The 16,641-nt window shown below is 42.2% G+C and overlaps 1 protein-coding gene across 1 annotated transcript in view; it reads right to left on the bottom strand.

Moving 5' to 3' along the window:
- The window catches only part of ADCY8 (adenylate cyclase 8), a 215,681-nt gene that overhangs the window by 88,461 nt on the left and 110,579 nt on the right, over nucleotides 1–16,641 (bottom strand). The window contains exons 6-7 of the mRNA XM_046642315.1: nucleotides 15,068–15,226; nucleotides 13,175–13,445 (exon numbers count right to left, since the gene is read on the bottom strand). Coding sequence (XP_046498271.1) covers nucleotides 13,175–13,445; nucleotides 15,068–15,226 — 430 coding nt within the window. The remainder of the gene's footprint in view (nucleotides 1–13,174; nucleotides 13,446–15,067; nucleotides 15,227–16,641) is intronic.

The raw sequence follows: 16,641 nt of genomic DNA, 5'->3' as shown, positions 1-16,641 counted from the left end.
GGACCTGTTTCTGATCTCTGAATAAGATCTCTTTATCTCCCTCCATATGGCCACCTTCAAGTGTTTGGAGTTTTCTTCCTCAGACTAACAGCTTTGATTTCCCCAATGGCTCCACAGGTGACATGGTGTCCACCTATGGCACAAGGCTTTCTAGTTTGTCCATGTCCTGAGCACACTACTGCACAGAGTCAGACCAAATGCAAATGGCCTCTGACCCCGTGCTGGGGCCTAGACACCTGCCACAATATCACCTATTAAACAATTACTCAGTCCATTATATCTCATGCACTGGAACATGTAGCATCTAATTTCCCTTCCTATTGCTACTTTATAAACTAATTCAGACGTCACCTCCTCCAGGAAGCCTATTCTAAGCCTGCACTTATCCTTAACATAGCAGTTACTGTGATGTATTGTAATTGCCTAATAGTGTGTTTGTCTGTTCCTCTAGGCTCTGATCTCCTTAAGAGTCAGGTGCTATGTTTCATCCATAACTCATCTCTAGCATCTGGCACATTCGGTAGGTTCTTAATAAGTATGTGTGGCAGGAATGAATGAATGGATGGGTGAAAGGTTCTTTAGAGCATTCTTTCCAATCTCTTCTTACTAAAAGCCCCTTTATTTTTTCCTTTTCTCTCCCAAATGGAGTCCTAAATGGACTCCAAATTTGAAAAGATTATGTTTCCCAAACTGTGCTTATTAAATAAAAGTAGTTTATTTTCCTACTATTCAATCAAATGCCTACTTTTTGATCAGCAGGAGATAAAAGGCCTTACTATGATAGTTGAATAAAATTCCAGCCAAGAGCAAGAGCCTTGAAAGGCAGCCTTATGATGCTCATCAATATGATATTTTATCCAGGTTTCTGGAAGCCAGAGAAGGCTTCTCTCATTACTACCTCCCAGTACTGGCCAGTAAGCCACCAGAGATCACAGATGGAAAAGCGCTAACCTGAAGACCTTTCTGGAACCAATGCCTAGGCTACTGTCAGCTGGAGCATCTCCCATAAGCCAGCTTGAAGCAGAAGGTTGAAGTCATCAGTGAAAGGGCTTCACCGTTTGGCTCTTCTGGGAGGTGGACGTGGCAGGTTTGAGATCAGCTGTAGGTGGTTGTGATCAGGGTCTCACAGTGAGGACCAGCTCATTGCTGATTTGAGAAAGACCTGGAGAGGATGCCAAGTCTAGCAGGCTCAGGGTCTGTTTATGGGGCCTTAGCCTCTTGTGTTGAGACAGCCTATCCTTTACAAAGACTCAGCTGGTTTCCAGTCTCAGGCTGGAGTCTGCACTCAGAAGCAGGTAAGGCCAAAGGCTTCCTCAGCCAACTCCTGGACCACCCTTCCATTGCCTTTATGGCAACATTTTCCGGGTGCCTAACTTGGAGGCCTCTGTGGCTCCATTTCAAAATGGCCGCCTGTAGGGTGTGGGTTGTGGAAAAGGCAGAGATTTTATTCTTCAGTTTCTATTCCACTTCCTGTGTCCTTTCATTACAAGCAGATGTGAGAAGAAATTGCCAGGAACAAGCACTAAGCCTGAATAAGAGCACCCGGTGTACACATTAGAGTTACTTTTTCTCTACTATTTGTTAAAACTACCATCCAACCCCTAGAAGAGAAGACTCCTACTCATTTTTTTAAATAGTTATTTTGTGTTCTTTTTAAGAAAGCTCACGTCATAGGAAAGCTTTGAGCTGATCTAGTCTACCACGGTTTGCATCAGGGACTCAGGGAGAATATTTACTGTGCCTGAAAGAGACACAACTATTTTGTTCTCAAATCTAGGGCTGGGGGAGTAGAGATTTTCTTGGATGTAAGATGTCATGCTTTTCTGTAAGAAGGCTCTAAGTGGCATTTGGGTAAACAATGATTGGGGACCCTTGGGAAAATATCCACGTGGGGCTTCCCAGAGCCTGCCATGTAACAACTTGTCCTTCTTAGAGGAATGGAGGTGCTAGCAAATTGGACTCTTCTCCCTCAGCAAGATATGTTAGTCAAGATTGTCGTGACTTTTCTTGTCTACACTTGAGAGAAAATGAAATATCACATTCAAATTCCATGTCTGATGGTTTCTTAGTTAGAATTCCTACTTAGTTTCTCTCTCTTTTTTTTCCTTTGGATATTTATGTCACCATAATCTGTTTTCCAAGCAAAGCAAAAGAAGGTGTAATGAGATCTTCCTGTGGAAGGAGGGCTATGGGCTACTGCTCCGGGAAGAGGTTTAAGTAATTTTCATAATAAGCTCATAGATCCTGCTCCAAGAAATGCAATAACCAGGGTCAGAGTGTCCACTCTGTTTGCTGAAATAACAGTCCAGACCTTTCCAGCCAGCCTGCTTCAGGACGCCAGCAGCCCTCGGTAGCCTGGTTCCCAATCCTCAATCATGAGCAAATAATGCCAGTCTGTGGCCCAGGCTATTAGGAAAATCATTGCTTCCCACCTTTAGGCAGAACTGGAAGTTTGCAAATATTGTGTGAATGTTACATTTGATAGGGCATAAAGGATGAGTGAATTCCTTTGATTGGCCTTTGTCACTTTGTGTCCCGAAATTTCAATCCATTTATGATTAAGAGAATAAAACAATGACAGGGGAGATACCCCTCGTTCTGGCAGATTCCACAATAAGAATTTACTAGTTTGCTACTCTTTTGAACCCCGCAACCTTATTCTTGACCTTTTGACTAATATTGATAAGTGGGATCAGTAAGACAGTTTATTTATTTTGGGATTTAGGACCCAGACATGGCAGGCTCTCTTCCCAGAGTCATTTGCCTGACATTAAATGCCTTGCTGCTGGCTTCGGTTCATCCTACTGGCTTGTGGTTTGGGACACACAGCGGTTTTGGTTATCTATGGATGAGGTGTGGGCAAACAGTCAGCGTGGCTGAACTTCCAGGCCAATCAGAATTCCAGGTGACTAGGCAGAACTCTCAGGAAAGGAGACTCAGAGCCCACAGAGGCAATTCCAGATTTCATCCCCAAGCCCTGGTCCAAAGACCTCAGAGCCAGGTTACCCCAGGACAAGTGGTGTCTGACACTGGTTCTATCTGCCTGAGAAGCTTGCCTGGCTCTGTTTGACTGATCCTCTATTAGCGAATTGAGGATTCCTCACTCTGATATTATCCTTTGAGTTCCTCAGAAAGATGCTAATCTCAGTTCGGGGGAATGTGATTGTGCCTGAGTCATGACACACTTGCACCATTTTTAATCAAAAAGAGTTGTTAAACTTTTGCAGAATTGGCTGAAACAGAAATTGGCACATCTTTAGATGTGGCCACTTTGAAGCCACATGACTTGAGACAAGCTGCCAACTGTTAGCTTTTAAAATATCACATCCCTAGTAATGTGTGGAACAGATATGCAAACCCCAGCACTGACTTCATCTCAGGGTTCAGGGTGGAGTGAGCGACAGGGATGGGCTGAGCCCAGGGAGGGAGGCAGGATTCCTGTTTTGGACGTGACTCATGAGTTGGGGAGAGAGAAGCTGAAACATTAATGGTTTGTTTAAGGGACCACAGTATAGGTGTGAATCAAAGTACTTGTAGCCCTGAAATGACTGGGTGAAAATGTCATAGGCTGTGGCTGGAGAGGTGACCACTATCTCATTGACCGAATGACCTTGGGTTGACAGCCTCAATCATTTCAGTTCAGGAAATGAATAAACAAACATATACCAGGACATAAGCTGCTCAGATTTTCTGTGAACCTCAAAGACGTAGATATTTCAGAAAGGTCAATGCCATGGGTAAAATGAAACACACATGTGTCTGCATGTTTATATGTGCATGTGTTTTCTTGGAAATTTGGAGAAAATTGAAATAAAACAATCAGTTAAACTTTTCTCTTTTTAAAGACTTTTTGCAGTAATTATTTTCATTTAGGAATATGAAATAAATATGATACTGTGAGTTGCTGACAAATTGCTCACGTTTGGTGCTTTAAGTCTCTAGATCTGAGTTTTTTACAGATTCCTATTGTACAATTTACCAATTCAATTTAGTTATTGATGCTTTCCTTAATTTGGTTCCAACGGAGCTACAAACTACCGCCCTTCAAGAATCCAACCTTTCTTACTTTTCACTGGTTATGGCAGGACGAACCTGGGAAAAGATGACACTACTCAGGTTAGAGTCAAACTGTTATGTCTTTGGGACTTTGTGGCTTCTATTTCCTCATACCCTAACTTTTCTACTGCACACTTTTTTTTTTTTGAGGAAGATTAGCCCTGAGCTAATATCCACCGCCAATCCTCTTCTTTTTGCTGAGGAAGATTGGCCCTGAGCTAACATCCATGCCCATCTTCCTCTATTTTATATGTGGGACACTTGCCACAGCATGGCTTGATAAGTGGTGCGTAGGTCCAGGCCCAGGATCCGAACCAGCGAACCCTAGGCAGATGAAGCAGAGTGTGTCAACTTAACGGCTACGTCACCGGGCTGGCACCTCTACTGCACAATTTTCTATTGGAAATGTCTAAATAATTTAGCTTTTCTGGGCCATGATTATCCCTGATGTTTGTTTCTGAGTTTATCACTTAAGAGTAGTCCTGTTCAAGCTCAAGTATCCCCAAGACATGGAATCCTGAGTGGGTGCTACCACATATGATGTATACAAAGCCCTTATCGTCTCATGGTGTGAAGAGATCTTTTACGGGACTAAAGGTGACATAAAAGTGAGAGAATGGGAAAGACACAACAGAGTCTAATGGTTTATAACTTGGAATTCACAGTAGTTTGGGGATCCTTGCAATGTGAGAGGACCTTTCAAAAAGTTCCATCAATATCCAAGGAATTACCACTGTAGTTCCTTTTTAACCCTTGGTGAAGCAAAAGGAAGTAATACACAAACAGCCAAGATGAGGCTGTTTAGGCCAACAAAAATGTCAAGTGTCTTTGCTCTAGGCTGGAATTAAATCACCTTAGGGTGATAACTCTCATTTCCTTGTGCAGAGGGGTAGCAATGATGGATCATGACATATGTGACAAATCACTTTAAAAAATGGGAATACAAATTCATTCACACCAAATGCAATTTTATTTGGAAAGAAAAACCTTCATACACATGAATTGCCCTGGGTCAAAACAATAAAAGGCATCCTCGATAGAGAAAAGATGGGAAAATTCTGAAGGAGCTCAATAAAGAAATTTTACAATGAAGAATCTTAGCAAAATTTGCACCATGATTAATCAAACTTAAATCACAATTCTAGTTTTTCAAATTGAGGAAATAAAGAAGTCAGAAAAAAATCTAGATTTTTGCTTTCTCTTCCTACCTATCTTCACATATTTAAAGTACCATACATTAGTTGGTTCCAGTTCCTCAGGCCACAATTTTATGGCTTCCCCAAACAACTAGTCAATCCCTGGTGAAAGGAGAGTTCAACTAGTTTGTTTAGAAAAGTTTCAGCCAGTTGTTGGCTGTGGAGTAACCACAGGCTGCATCTTACACACTTGCCAACTTAAATGCGCATTTCCAGATCTGCAGTTTCTATATAAGCCACAAACTCACCTCTCTGCCTCTATCTCTTCCACCTTATTCTACCCCTGGAACTTCAGAGAAAGAAAGAATGATTAGTCAAAATTAATGGATCAAGTTGCCTGCTTAATCCACTCAGCATTCCCTGGAAGGCTTCCCATCCACTTGCCTTTCTGAAGAGAGTGAAAAACCAGACCCCCCTAATGATTTGTCCTGGCTGACCTCAGTGGCTATCTTCTGAGTCAGGGCTAAGGAGAGCCCGGGGGGGGGGGGGGGGGTGGGTTTCGTTGTAAGAAAACCCTTCTTACCAGAAGAGTACAGACTGACTTCAGGGAAATGTCCAAAAGCCTCCATGTTCTCTACTCCTGCAGATGTCCCATCCAATGAACATCAAAGCTTAATCTGATGTTAAAATGGTTAAAAATAAATTACCTATGGAGAAAAATTTGCCTGTGATTTCCTGCATACTGAGACTGAAGATGGACAATGAGATACTCGGCAGCTTATCACAGAGCAGTAAGTTCTGAAAGCACACTTTCCTCTTTAAGACCAACATCCAGTATTTCAGGCCTTTTTAGGGGTAGGAATTTCAGGTCAGAGTTCTCTGTGGGGAAAGAGAAGCCTGTGCTTTGTTCTTGAGCAGCAGAATCCCAGGCCTAGCTGGTGGCCTTGCTGTTCCCCTCCTTGTGGGGTCTTAGTGCCTCATTCTTGGTGAACCTCTGCTTGGCTGTGGACCTCAGCTTAACAGTCACTTCCTGGGGATGGTCTTCTCTGATTATCTTGGACCAACCTCTACTACACTGTCCTGCTTTACTGACAGCAATGTTCATACTGGGCCTGTTGACCTTTTAGTAATACCACTGGGCTGTGAGCTCCTGGACAGCTTGAACCTTCTTCATCTCTCTATCCCCAGGACCCAGCACAGTGCCTGGCAAATTGTAGTTACTCAACAAGTAGTTGAATAACAAATGACTGAATGAATGAGGGAACAAATGAACATCTTGGGGGGACTGACTGGCCCAAGTTGAACGATAGAAGGAAAATGAATTTGAATTGAGAGAGTTCTTTTTCTTGTGGGCATTTGAATGCATGAAAAGGGGGCCTGCCACGTAGTTTGCATACTGCCTTTTAGGGGCAGAAACAGAAGGAAAGAAAACAAACCCTAGGGATCAATATTACTCAACTGGAAACTTAGTAGTCATGTTGAAAACAGGATCCCGAAAAAAAGCAAGGTATTTGTAATGATGTTGGCTGTTAATATCCATGTAATCAAAACTCAGTTATCCAGAATGCTGAGGGAAAGGGTAAATTTCATTCCCTAGTTAGGTGAGATTTTACCTCAAACACTATTTTTTGCTTTAACTCTTGTTTCTGAGTTTGATATTGATGTTTTAAGACAGTTCACTAGGATAACTGTAAACAGTGGGAGCTCCCATTGATTCCTGGCTAATTATTTGTTCTCTGGGCTTTGGGTGGTAGGATCTGGAAGTGTAGGTAAACTCACCAGTGTAGCCACATACTCCTAACCTGCTGAGAATCTGAGGTGGAGAAATTGAATGGGGCCGTGTCAGATCCGAAAAGAAGTGTCAGGATTGTCCCGTACAGTCCTGCCATTGAACACATGAGAACACTGAGGCGTGGAGGGGAGAAGCGGTTGCCCAAGGCCTTGCAGTAGTAAGTGGAGAAATCAGGGCTATCATTCAGTTCCCTTGAGTTTCCTTTCAGGCCCTTTCCACTATCAAATGTGCAAATTTTGGGTCCTGCAGAGATTTGCCCCAGGATCACAAGACTCCCAGGCTACAGGACTAACCAATCTACAGTGAGGAAGCTGGGACCCTCAACATCAGGTCAACAACATGAGGGTTTTGATCAGCAAGGTGATCAGATGAGGATTCTGTCTCTTCTTCCAATGGATACAGACAAGAAGATCTACGAAAAGGCCTAGTTGGGATTGATGAAGATACAGGAACCTAAATATATTCTTGTATCCTGCTTTCCAGCCCAGCCAGCCCCACTCCCTCCACGTTTGCTCTTCTTCTGGTGTCAACATTCTCCAGTCCAAGTGGGGCTACATCAAATCGTTGTTTTATCACTCAGTAGATGCGAGAGACTCTCCAGCTTAGACTTTTCCATGCCAACAATTATCACAAGGACACTCAGAGAGTCAGATGCTACCTGGGATGATAGGCTAGCTGGAGGAAAATCTGGTCATTTCCTGGAGCTTTCACAGAAAATTTCTAAATATCCCTGGTGAGCATGTGACCTAACTTCAGAGGGTGAATACACACACACACATGCACACATACACACCTTTTTATGACTGACTGACCTGGAAGCAAGGTAGAAATCCAGCATATACCTTAAGGCCACAAAGGGGAGGCCTGATGGAAAGTATGTGGTTTTTAGAGTCAGAAATAACTGAGTTCTAATTCCAGCTCTGTTATTTACTGGATACACGACCTTCAGGGATTAATCAATCTTTACAAATCACAATTTTCTCATTTGTAAAGCAGGCACATCACACTTACTCTGTAAGGCTGATGTGAGAATTAAATGGAAAGAATGTGAGCAATGCTCCCAACATGGTACCTGGCCCCAACTCTCTACCTCTATTAGCATTAGTGGCGTGTGGATATTTATATTCCTGGCAATGAAACACGTTTGTTTTCCATTCATTGTGTGGAATATAGAAATTCCATCTACGTTTTTCAATCCTCATGGTACACATATTGACTTCTTGATAACAATAATGACCAAAGTCAGTCTATTGTGTAAAAACAATTAATATATACAATGGAAGTCCCATATGTGACTATCTCTAGGTCATTCTTTAAAAGGCCCAGAGGAGGAGTAGAAAAATGCCTGGATTCTGGTGCCATGATGAATGTGAAAGGCTTAGATGGGTTGATAGTGAGAATTTCACAATATCTGAGGGACAGACCCCAGGCTCCAAAAAGGAGCTTGGCTTCTAAAAGAGTGGCTCCACCTCTCTTGGCATATCGCTTATCATAAAAATCAAGTTAAAATGATGAATATCCTTACACAATACATTTTATAGTGACATCAAAGCTTCACCCTTTGGTATCCTCCTGTAAACCCTAAGTCTAAGATGCGGTCTGTCTGCTAAGTCCCTTCTTGCCCCCTCCAATCCGTTCTCTGCAAGGTAGCCAAAGTGATCTCTTAAAAATCTAAAGCAGATCATGTCACTGACCTGCTTAGAACCTTTCTATCACTTCTCTTAGAATGAAACCTCAAATCAATCAGGCTTGTGGGATCAAGCTCCCGTCTCCTCTGGCTTCATCTGCACCCACTTCTCCCTGCTCACTATGCTATAGCCACTTGGGCCTTTTTGCTCTTCTTTAACACACCAACCTTTGTCCCACCCCAGGATCTTTACACTAGCTGTCTCCTCTGTCTACAGTGCTCTTCTCCTGGTTATTTGCATGTAGGGTCCTTTCAGTACTCAAAATGAATCTTCAGAGGCCCCTCACAACCCAATATGCAGTAATTCTATCTGCCCCTAGTCATATATCTGTATTTCTTTCATAGCACTTACGTGTTTTGGTTAATTGTCTGACTTCCCCATTCCTTTAAAATGTAAACTCCTGGAGAACAGGGACCAAGTCTCTCTTCTTGTTACTACACCCCAGCATCTAGAATACTGAGGGCCTGTTAAATAATTTAATCCACAAGAGCTCAAGAGCACAATTAGATTTTAGTTATAGCCTGCAACTAGAAGGGAAAAATAGGATCTTTAATATAAGGACCCTTTTCTTAAGTCTTCATTTTCATTCTAAATCTTGTCTTTATTCTGAAAGATTCAATGACCATGTTGAATACTCATCCAACGCCCTAGCCTTGACATTTCTGCACATCCTCCCCCACGTCAAAATTTTCACTTTTGGTCTACTTCACCTACCTACTTTTACTTTGGTAACCTTAAATTTCAATAGTCCATCTGCGATCATAAACTTTCTGCTTTCTAGTTTTCTTACTTTTGTTCCACTCAGAAGCTCCCAGCATAGGAAGCCTCAGTGGTAACTGAGCCAGGGTTCAGGACGCCAAGACGTCAAATCAATGGGCAGAACCCCTTGCGTGTGTCAGGAGTCAGGGAGGCAAAGCATGAGTGCTTAGGGCGCCCAAGAGCAACTGGGGCGCTAGAACCCAGACTAGGTCAAACCAGCAATTTGAACCCAAATGGACACAAATATAATGGCAGGGAATATACACGACACCAAAACCAAAGGAGTATCTGCTGGCACAGACAGGGACTGGAAAATTCACATAAGGGGCCAGAAATAACTCTTAGTGATGCCTCTTGCTCCTCTAAACCATTGACAGACTCCTGAGATGGGTAGGGAGGAGAGGACGGGGTGGAGTTGGGGTTCTTCTTGGAAACCCAGAGCTCTCTCTTATCAACTGTGACAATCTGGCATCTGACTTCACCACCTTCTCAAACCTGTCTCTTGCCAATGATGTTCTTCAATCCAATTCCAATAGGCAATTTTTTAGCTTCATGTTGCTGGGCCTCTTGGCTATGTGAGACCTTGCTGATCTTTCTCCAGTGTTCTGCTCTCTAGGCTTCCATGACACCACATTCCCTAATTCTCTCCTGCCCACTTTGCTTCCTCTCTGTTTCTATCATGGGATCCTTATTCTCTTGCACCTCCATCTGGTGATCCTCAAGGTCTGTCCTGTGCCTTCTTCTTGTTTTATTTTCCATAGTCCCTACAGTGACTGCTTTCACTCTCGTGGTTCAATTAGCACTCAAATTCTGATGACTGCCAGATTCACCTCCCTTGCACACGTCTTTTATGCCTGAGCTTCAAGAGTGTGTGTTCGACAGCCTTCTGCATCTCTCTCCCTGGATCTTGCCCAGGCACCCCAAGCTTAACTTGCCCCAAACTGAATTCCTAGTCTTTCCCACTCAATCTCCTCCCTTCCAGTGTTGCTTGTGGGCAATTTTGCCATCCATCCAGTCACCCAAGCAAAAAACCCAGAAGTCAAACTTAACCGGTTCCTCTCCCTTACCACCCACATCTATCATTTCATTCATTCATTTTAAGCAAGCCCTATTATTTACCAGGTATTGTCCTAACTGTGGGCTAAATGGTGGTAAGTAAAACAGATATAATTCCTATCTTTACGAAGCATATAAACTACTGGCAGACTTACCTCTAAAGTGTTTCTTTCCTCTGTTCTGCTCTTTTATTACTAGCAGTGGTCAGCTAGTCATGTAATGGTTGCTCAACTAATCTTTATTGAGGGAATGAATACATGAGAATGTAAATATCTGAATATCTGCGGTCTATATATATAGCACAGATTTTGGCACAGCATTCAGATGTCATTAAAAATATTTCTAAGCACATATTATGAATCAATAGAAGCCAAAAACATCTGGCCAATTTAGCTGGAAAACCCCCAGTGAAGCATGAGTATGTTCTGTCTGTGTTATGCAAACACTCAGATGGTCTGGGCTTTCTGTGGAACTGACTGGGTGTTTTGGCAGAGTGCAGGTTTTTCCAGACCAGCCCAGATCTTTCCAGGTACACATTATGTCTCTGAATTGCACATATGGCTCACTAACTTCTAGAGTTAAGCATAAGTGCAAACTCTGAGTGCATGTGACCATTTTAGTTGACTCAGTCATTTCCAAAATGTTATTAGTGCCACCTATTTATGAATACCAAGGCACATGCACTGGCTCTGAAATCTGAAGACATCAAAATGAATTGAGATTATTCATGGTGAAGATGACACAGATGGGTTGTATCCAGGCAAAACTCAGGCATCGTGAGAAATATATGGTATGGTTAAACACCGAGAATAATTATCTTTAACTAATAGTGACATCTTTTATAATAATTATTTGATGACATCAGCAGATATCTTTAGATAATCAGGAAAGAAATATTTCAACTATTCCTATACAGCTTTACCAGATCAATCAATCATGGAATAAAACCAAGCATCCCCACTTCTCTCTTGTTGGTTCTCAATTATTAGTAGCAAGGTTAGGTACAATTGAGGCTAGAACAATTAGGTCCTATCCCAATTTCCACAATCAGCTTAAATGGAAAGAATTATTCTAAAGCAAAGAACAAAAATAAAAAGAAAACCAAAAAAACCAAGAGAGAGAACTTTATGCAGAGTTATTGAGGTATTTAGGGTGAGGTACGCATCTCCTTTTCTCTAAATAACCAGCATTCAGGCTCAAGCTAACAATAGGCAAAGGAAGCGGAGAAGGTACTGTCAACTGGGCATGCACCCACTCCAGAAAGTATGTAAGACTGTTATTTTATATAATAGCAAATTGTATCATGCACACCAGATCAGGGATGGAAAGAAGCAGGCACTGAAATCAGTGATGACTTGTGTGGGCATAATAATTTGGGGGAAAATGAAACACTCACAAAAGAATAGTGAAGACCTAACGGTGGAGTCTTGCAAGGCATGCGGGCTGGGTTCAACGTGCATCTTTTCCCCGTGGAATCGGGTCCATGCATTGTTCCATAGCTCCTTCACACAGAACTGGAAGGAATCTGAGGTTGACCTGGCCTCAGAGTGCCCCGTCAATCTTTCCAGTGCAGAAGAATCTCAGCATTTTTAACCTTTTCCATTTTAAATGTCTTTAAGCAGACAGATTTTTCTTACCTACACGTTAATGAGAAAAGTCCAGGTCCATGGATTAAAACAATTAACCCACATGTGTCTTTACATGTCTCCCGACACTATTGGTTTGGTTCATTTGCTTCATAGTACTCTCAGCTGTTGTTCAGCTCAGGAGCATTTCAGAAACTGTCTAAAAGTCTTATATATTGGCATTTTTTTTTTTGCTTCTTCAAAGAAGTATGGTGGAGTCACACCATTTAACTTAAGTGAATTCAACTATATGTGCTTGGCCCAAATGGTTAAAGGGAAAATCCATATTGGAGCAGGTGGTTTTGCCTACGCTCTGAGTGACCATTCTGGGCAGGGGAGCATCTCTGAATCCACTTTAGTTCTCTCCCTTGATCAGCCTCAGTTCTATAGTGCCTCTTGGAATCTGAGCATCTCATTGGGTTTAGTGTGATTCTGGTACTTGAAGAAACAATTTTTAAAAATAAGGTGACTTACACCTTATGTATTGACTTTGTTGCCCTATTTCACATATAAGATGCAAATCCACACCATATAAGAGTGGGGTCCTGTGGGTGGCTTTGAAATTGCACACTACTCCCGAATGTCCTTACCCTCACCCTGGGTATCACTTCGTGCTGCTTTTATATCCCCAAATCAACAGTGCCCTCCTGATTTTAAATTTCAGAGGGCAACTCAGAACTAGCCTGCCAGCTAACTAAAAAACGGCATTCTCATGGACGTGGTCTACTTCTATTGTTAGTTTAATAACATCAGGTTTATATTTTCCAGCATGAGTAATTTCTTCTGGTAAAATTACAATTCCGCTTCACATGACATTTATTTTTAGCGAGGTCAAAAAAAAGGGCGGGGAGAGGGCGTTGAGAACCTCTGGTACTTCCGACATTTCCTGAAATTGCACACATAGGTTAATTCTGTCCTGAGGAGACATGTTTGATCACTTGCAATTATGGTGCTCAGCAGAGAAAAGGTTAAAGATGAATCGGTTTTCCCTGAGGCATCAGGGTTGGAGGTGCACTGGAGCATGCATTCGCGGCTAACCAGAAGAAGGAAGCCAGGACTTACGTTCTGTTTCCCCACTATGTTATCGAAGGGCAGTTCGGGGCTCCAAGATCCTTCCGTGAACGTCGCCCCACTGTTTCTCCTGTCTGAGGAGCTCACGGACTCCTTGACAATGTCTTCGGGCAATGACAGCAGACTCTCTTCAGGCTGCTTAATTAAATAGGTCTCTATATTATGCTTCCTCAAGAATTCGTTCCTCTCTTTCCCGTGACCCTCTTCCACGTTATAGTCACCGTTGAGACAGTCCAGCGTGGCTTTGGAAATGTGAATCCTCCTGTGTGCACAAAGCATAGATTATCATGCATTCCTGACGTAGCCAGCAAAGGCCATTGCTGTGTTTTGTCCTGTGCAAAGCCAACATCAGGGCCACACGTGGGTACACCTAGGACATGTTCTCAAGGACAATATTTATTCCTTTGAAAAAGCAGAAAGAATAAAAGAAAACAGAAGTACAAGCATAAATCAATGAACAGGGTATCACTGACTTCACCCCAAGGGACACTGCAGCCTCTGAGAAAATACAGCCCTACTGAGCCACACTTACGCACTTTTTTTGTTTTTTCTTATTACCGTCAGCCTGATTCCAGCAACCTTTAAGAATCAGTGATTTTTCAGTGGTGTTGACTGTATTGAAAAAACAAGTTCCTTAAATGTTTCTGAAACAAATGGCAAATCTTTTCCAAAGCACCATGCAACAAAAGTTCTCTTAGTGTCTTGAATTCCTATCATTTCAATTGCTATATATTTGTTCCTTGTTTCTTCAACTTGTCTGTAATCTTCTTAGAACAACAGCAGGTCTTCTAAGTCCACAAGGCTACAGGGAGGGTCCTTTGGAGAAACCACTGTAAAATGCAATTTCCCCTGAAATGTGTATAATGCAAGAAGCAGAGAACAGAGCTGTGGACATGTGCAGGCTGGCAGTTGGCTGGGCTCGCTCACAAGGTAAGTGACTCATTCCCACACAATCATCAGCCACTGTAGCCCATGATTCAAAATTTTTTTTTTGTAGCAAAACAACAGATGAAATCAAAAGCCTTAAGGATCAGACTTGAACCATTGAACCATGGAAATTGCACATGATAAATTATCCTGCGGAAGAGGTTTTCTGTGCTCATAACTGTCTAATTCAATCAGACTATTTATTGTGCTGCATCGTGGTCTGCATAGACTAGTGTGGTAGTTACGAGCATGAACTCTGACCAGATTGCCTGGATTGAAACTCTAGCTCTACCACTTGCTAGCTGACAGATCATTGGCAAGTCCATTTTCTCATTCCCGTAAAAATGGGAAAAATAATAGTACTCATCTCTTAGGGATGTTGTGAACATTATAAGAGTCGATTAGTATAAATAAGTCAAAATAGCACATGGTACATACTATAAAAGCAAATGCTTAAATTATTCTTATTTTCAAGGTTCAATAAACTTTTCCAGGCCACTAGTACCTTTGGTGATTGTATACCCACTGGTCCTTGCCAGCAAAATTTGGAGAGCTGAGTTTTCAAGGAAGGGGCAGGTCAATAAGTCTTAACCCTGGCTACCCTTGAGACTTGCTTTGAGAATTTAAAATAGATTCTGCTTTACATGAACTGGCACGGGGTCTGGGCACCGGTATTAAATGCTCCTCTGCTGGTTCCAATGTGAAATCAAGTCTGAAAACCAATGCTGTGCGAGGCTGGGTCCTGAACACTTGAGTGTCATCCCATCATCCTCATTTCCTATGCGAATTTCACTGGACTTTTGGGACCAATATTAGTATGATGTTTTTAATGTCTTATCTCCTCCCAAATAATTGCTTATTTGATCTATAACTCTGAATATGCACATGGGAAACCCACTGTCACAACGTGAGCAAATGACGAAAGTTAAGCAACAAGAGGGCTTTGTTTTGGCTTACCCCGGGATTCCTCCAGATTCAAGTTTGTTTGCAATGTCCACATCCCAAGACCAGACATCAAACTGCCACTTCCGTAGTCCCAAAACGCCACATAGCACTGAGCCTGAGTGAATTCCGATCCTCATGTCAACATCATGCTTTGTCCTTGACCGTACATACCTGTTGACATAGGTGAATGGAGAGACATGTGCATAAGGCCTGAGTGGGCACCCTTGGCCCTGGCAGCAGCCCTGGTCTTGGCCACTCCATAATTTCAACTTCTGCCCATTCAACTGCCACCTCTTGCATGAAGCCTTCTTGGATTACCTGATGGCTGGAGGGATTCTCTTCCTCCTCTGAAGTCCCGTAGCCTTCTGCCTGAACTTTCAAGGGTCCTTATCACCTTGCTCTGCAAACCCACTCATCCTATCCTCTCTCTCAGGGAATGGCACCAGTGTCTTTCTCTACCCACCAGTTCATAAACCTGGGATAGATTATAGATTCTGAACTTCATCTCACATTCCATTTCCAACCTAAATATTTTAATTTTTATGATGTTTCCTTACCTCCATTCCTCCCACCAACATTCTGGTTCAGACCACCATCATGCTTTGGTCTTGGGTCCAGGCCTCAGCCTGACCTCCTTTCGGCCCACGTTCTACACAGCTATCACAAACACCAATATGACCTTGTCACTCCATCGTTCCCTTGCTTAAAACTCTTTACTGGCCTCTTAACTCCTTGCAGCAGTGGTCTCCAGGGTAAAGTGCTCACATTGCAGCACTGAGCTGGGTCATCCATTGGGATGCAGGAAGAGAATGTTAGAACTTCCATTCATAGCTTTTGTTTATTATCTTTACCAAAATTTGACATATGGTTGACCTCAGCGATCTTTCAGTGTCCATGTCCAGCGGTCCTCTGACTGTAAGCAGGGAGGAGGCATCTTGAGAAAAGAGGAGGAATTCCACCATTGAGGGTTTCCTCTAAGCACACACATCCCTTCTTCACTTTCAGAGTATTTCAAACAACTTTAGTCTATGACTGAAATAATGTCATTTATGTAGAGAGAAATTCAAATGGCAGAATATAATACTTAAATATAGAATCACTAGAAAAATCTTCATTGCCTCATAGAAATTCAATGGTTATTGACTTCAAAATGCCTAAAAGAGTTGTCAGACTTAAAGATGATTTATCACTTTTCTTTGACAAAAAGGCAGGTGCTCCAAAATAGTTCACTTTTTTGTGATAATGGGCTGCCATTAATATTCCCTCTATCAAATATTTGGAAAAAGACAAACTTTTTAAATTTGTTTATCCAAGCTAAAGATGATGGTTTAAGAAGAAATGAGAGAGTAACAGCTTTTTACAAAAAATTCATGGTCTGAAGAGAGAAGTTTGAAAATGGGAGCTTGAAATGATTTTACCTCTTCGGGAACCTGGTTGTCAAACATAAATTACATCATCTATCAAAATTCTTAGAGCTGTACATTTACTAAGTTGTTTAAAAATCTTCCAAATGAAGAGTTCTGGTGGGGTGTGAACCCATTTGTTAAAAGTACAAAAAAATCTATTGCCCTCTACTGAGCTTGTAA

The sequence above is a fragment of the Equus quagga genome, chromosome 16, assembly GCF_021613505.1.
Source record: "Equus quagga isolate Etosha38 chromosome 16, UCLA_HA_Equagga_1.0, whole genome shotgun sequence".
In the NCBI taxonomy this organism is placed as follows: domain Eukaryota; kingdom Metazoa; phylum Chordata; class Mammalia; order Perissodactyla; family Equidae; genus Equus; species Equus quagga.
This window is presented reverse-complemented; position numbering and strand designations above follow the sequence as displayed.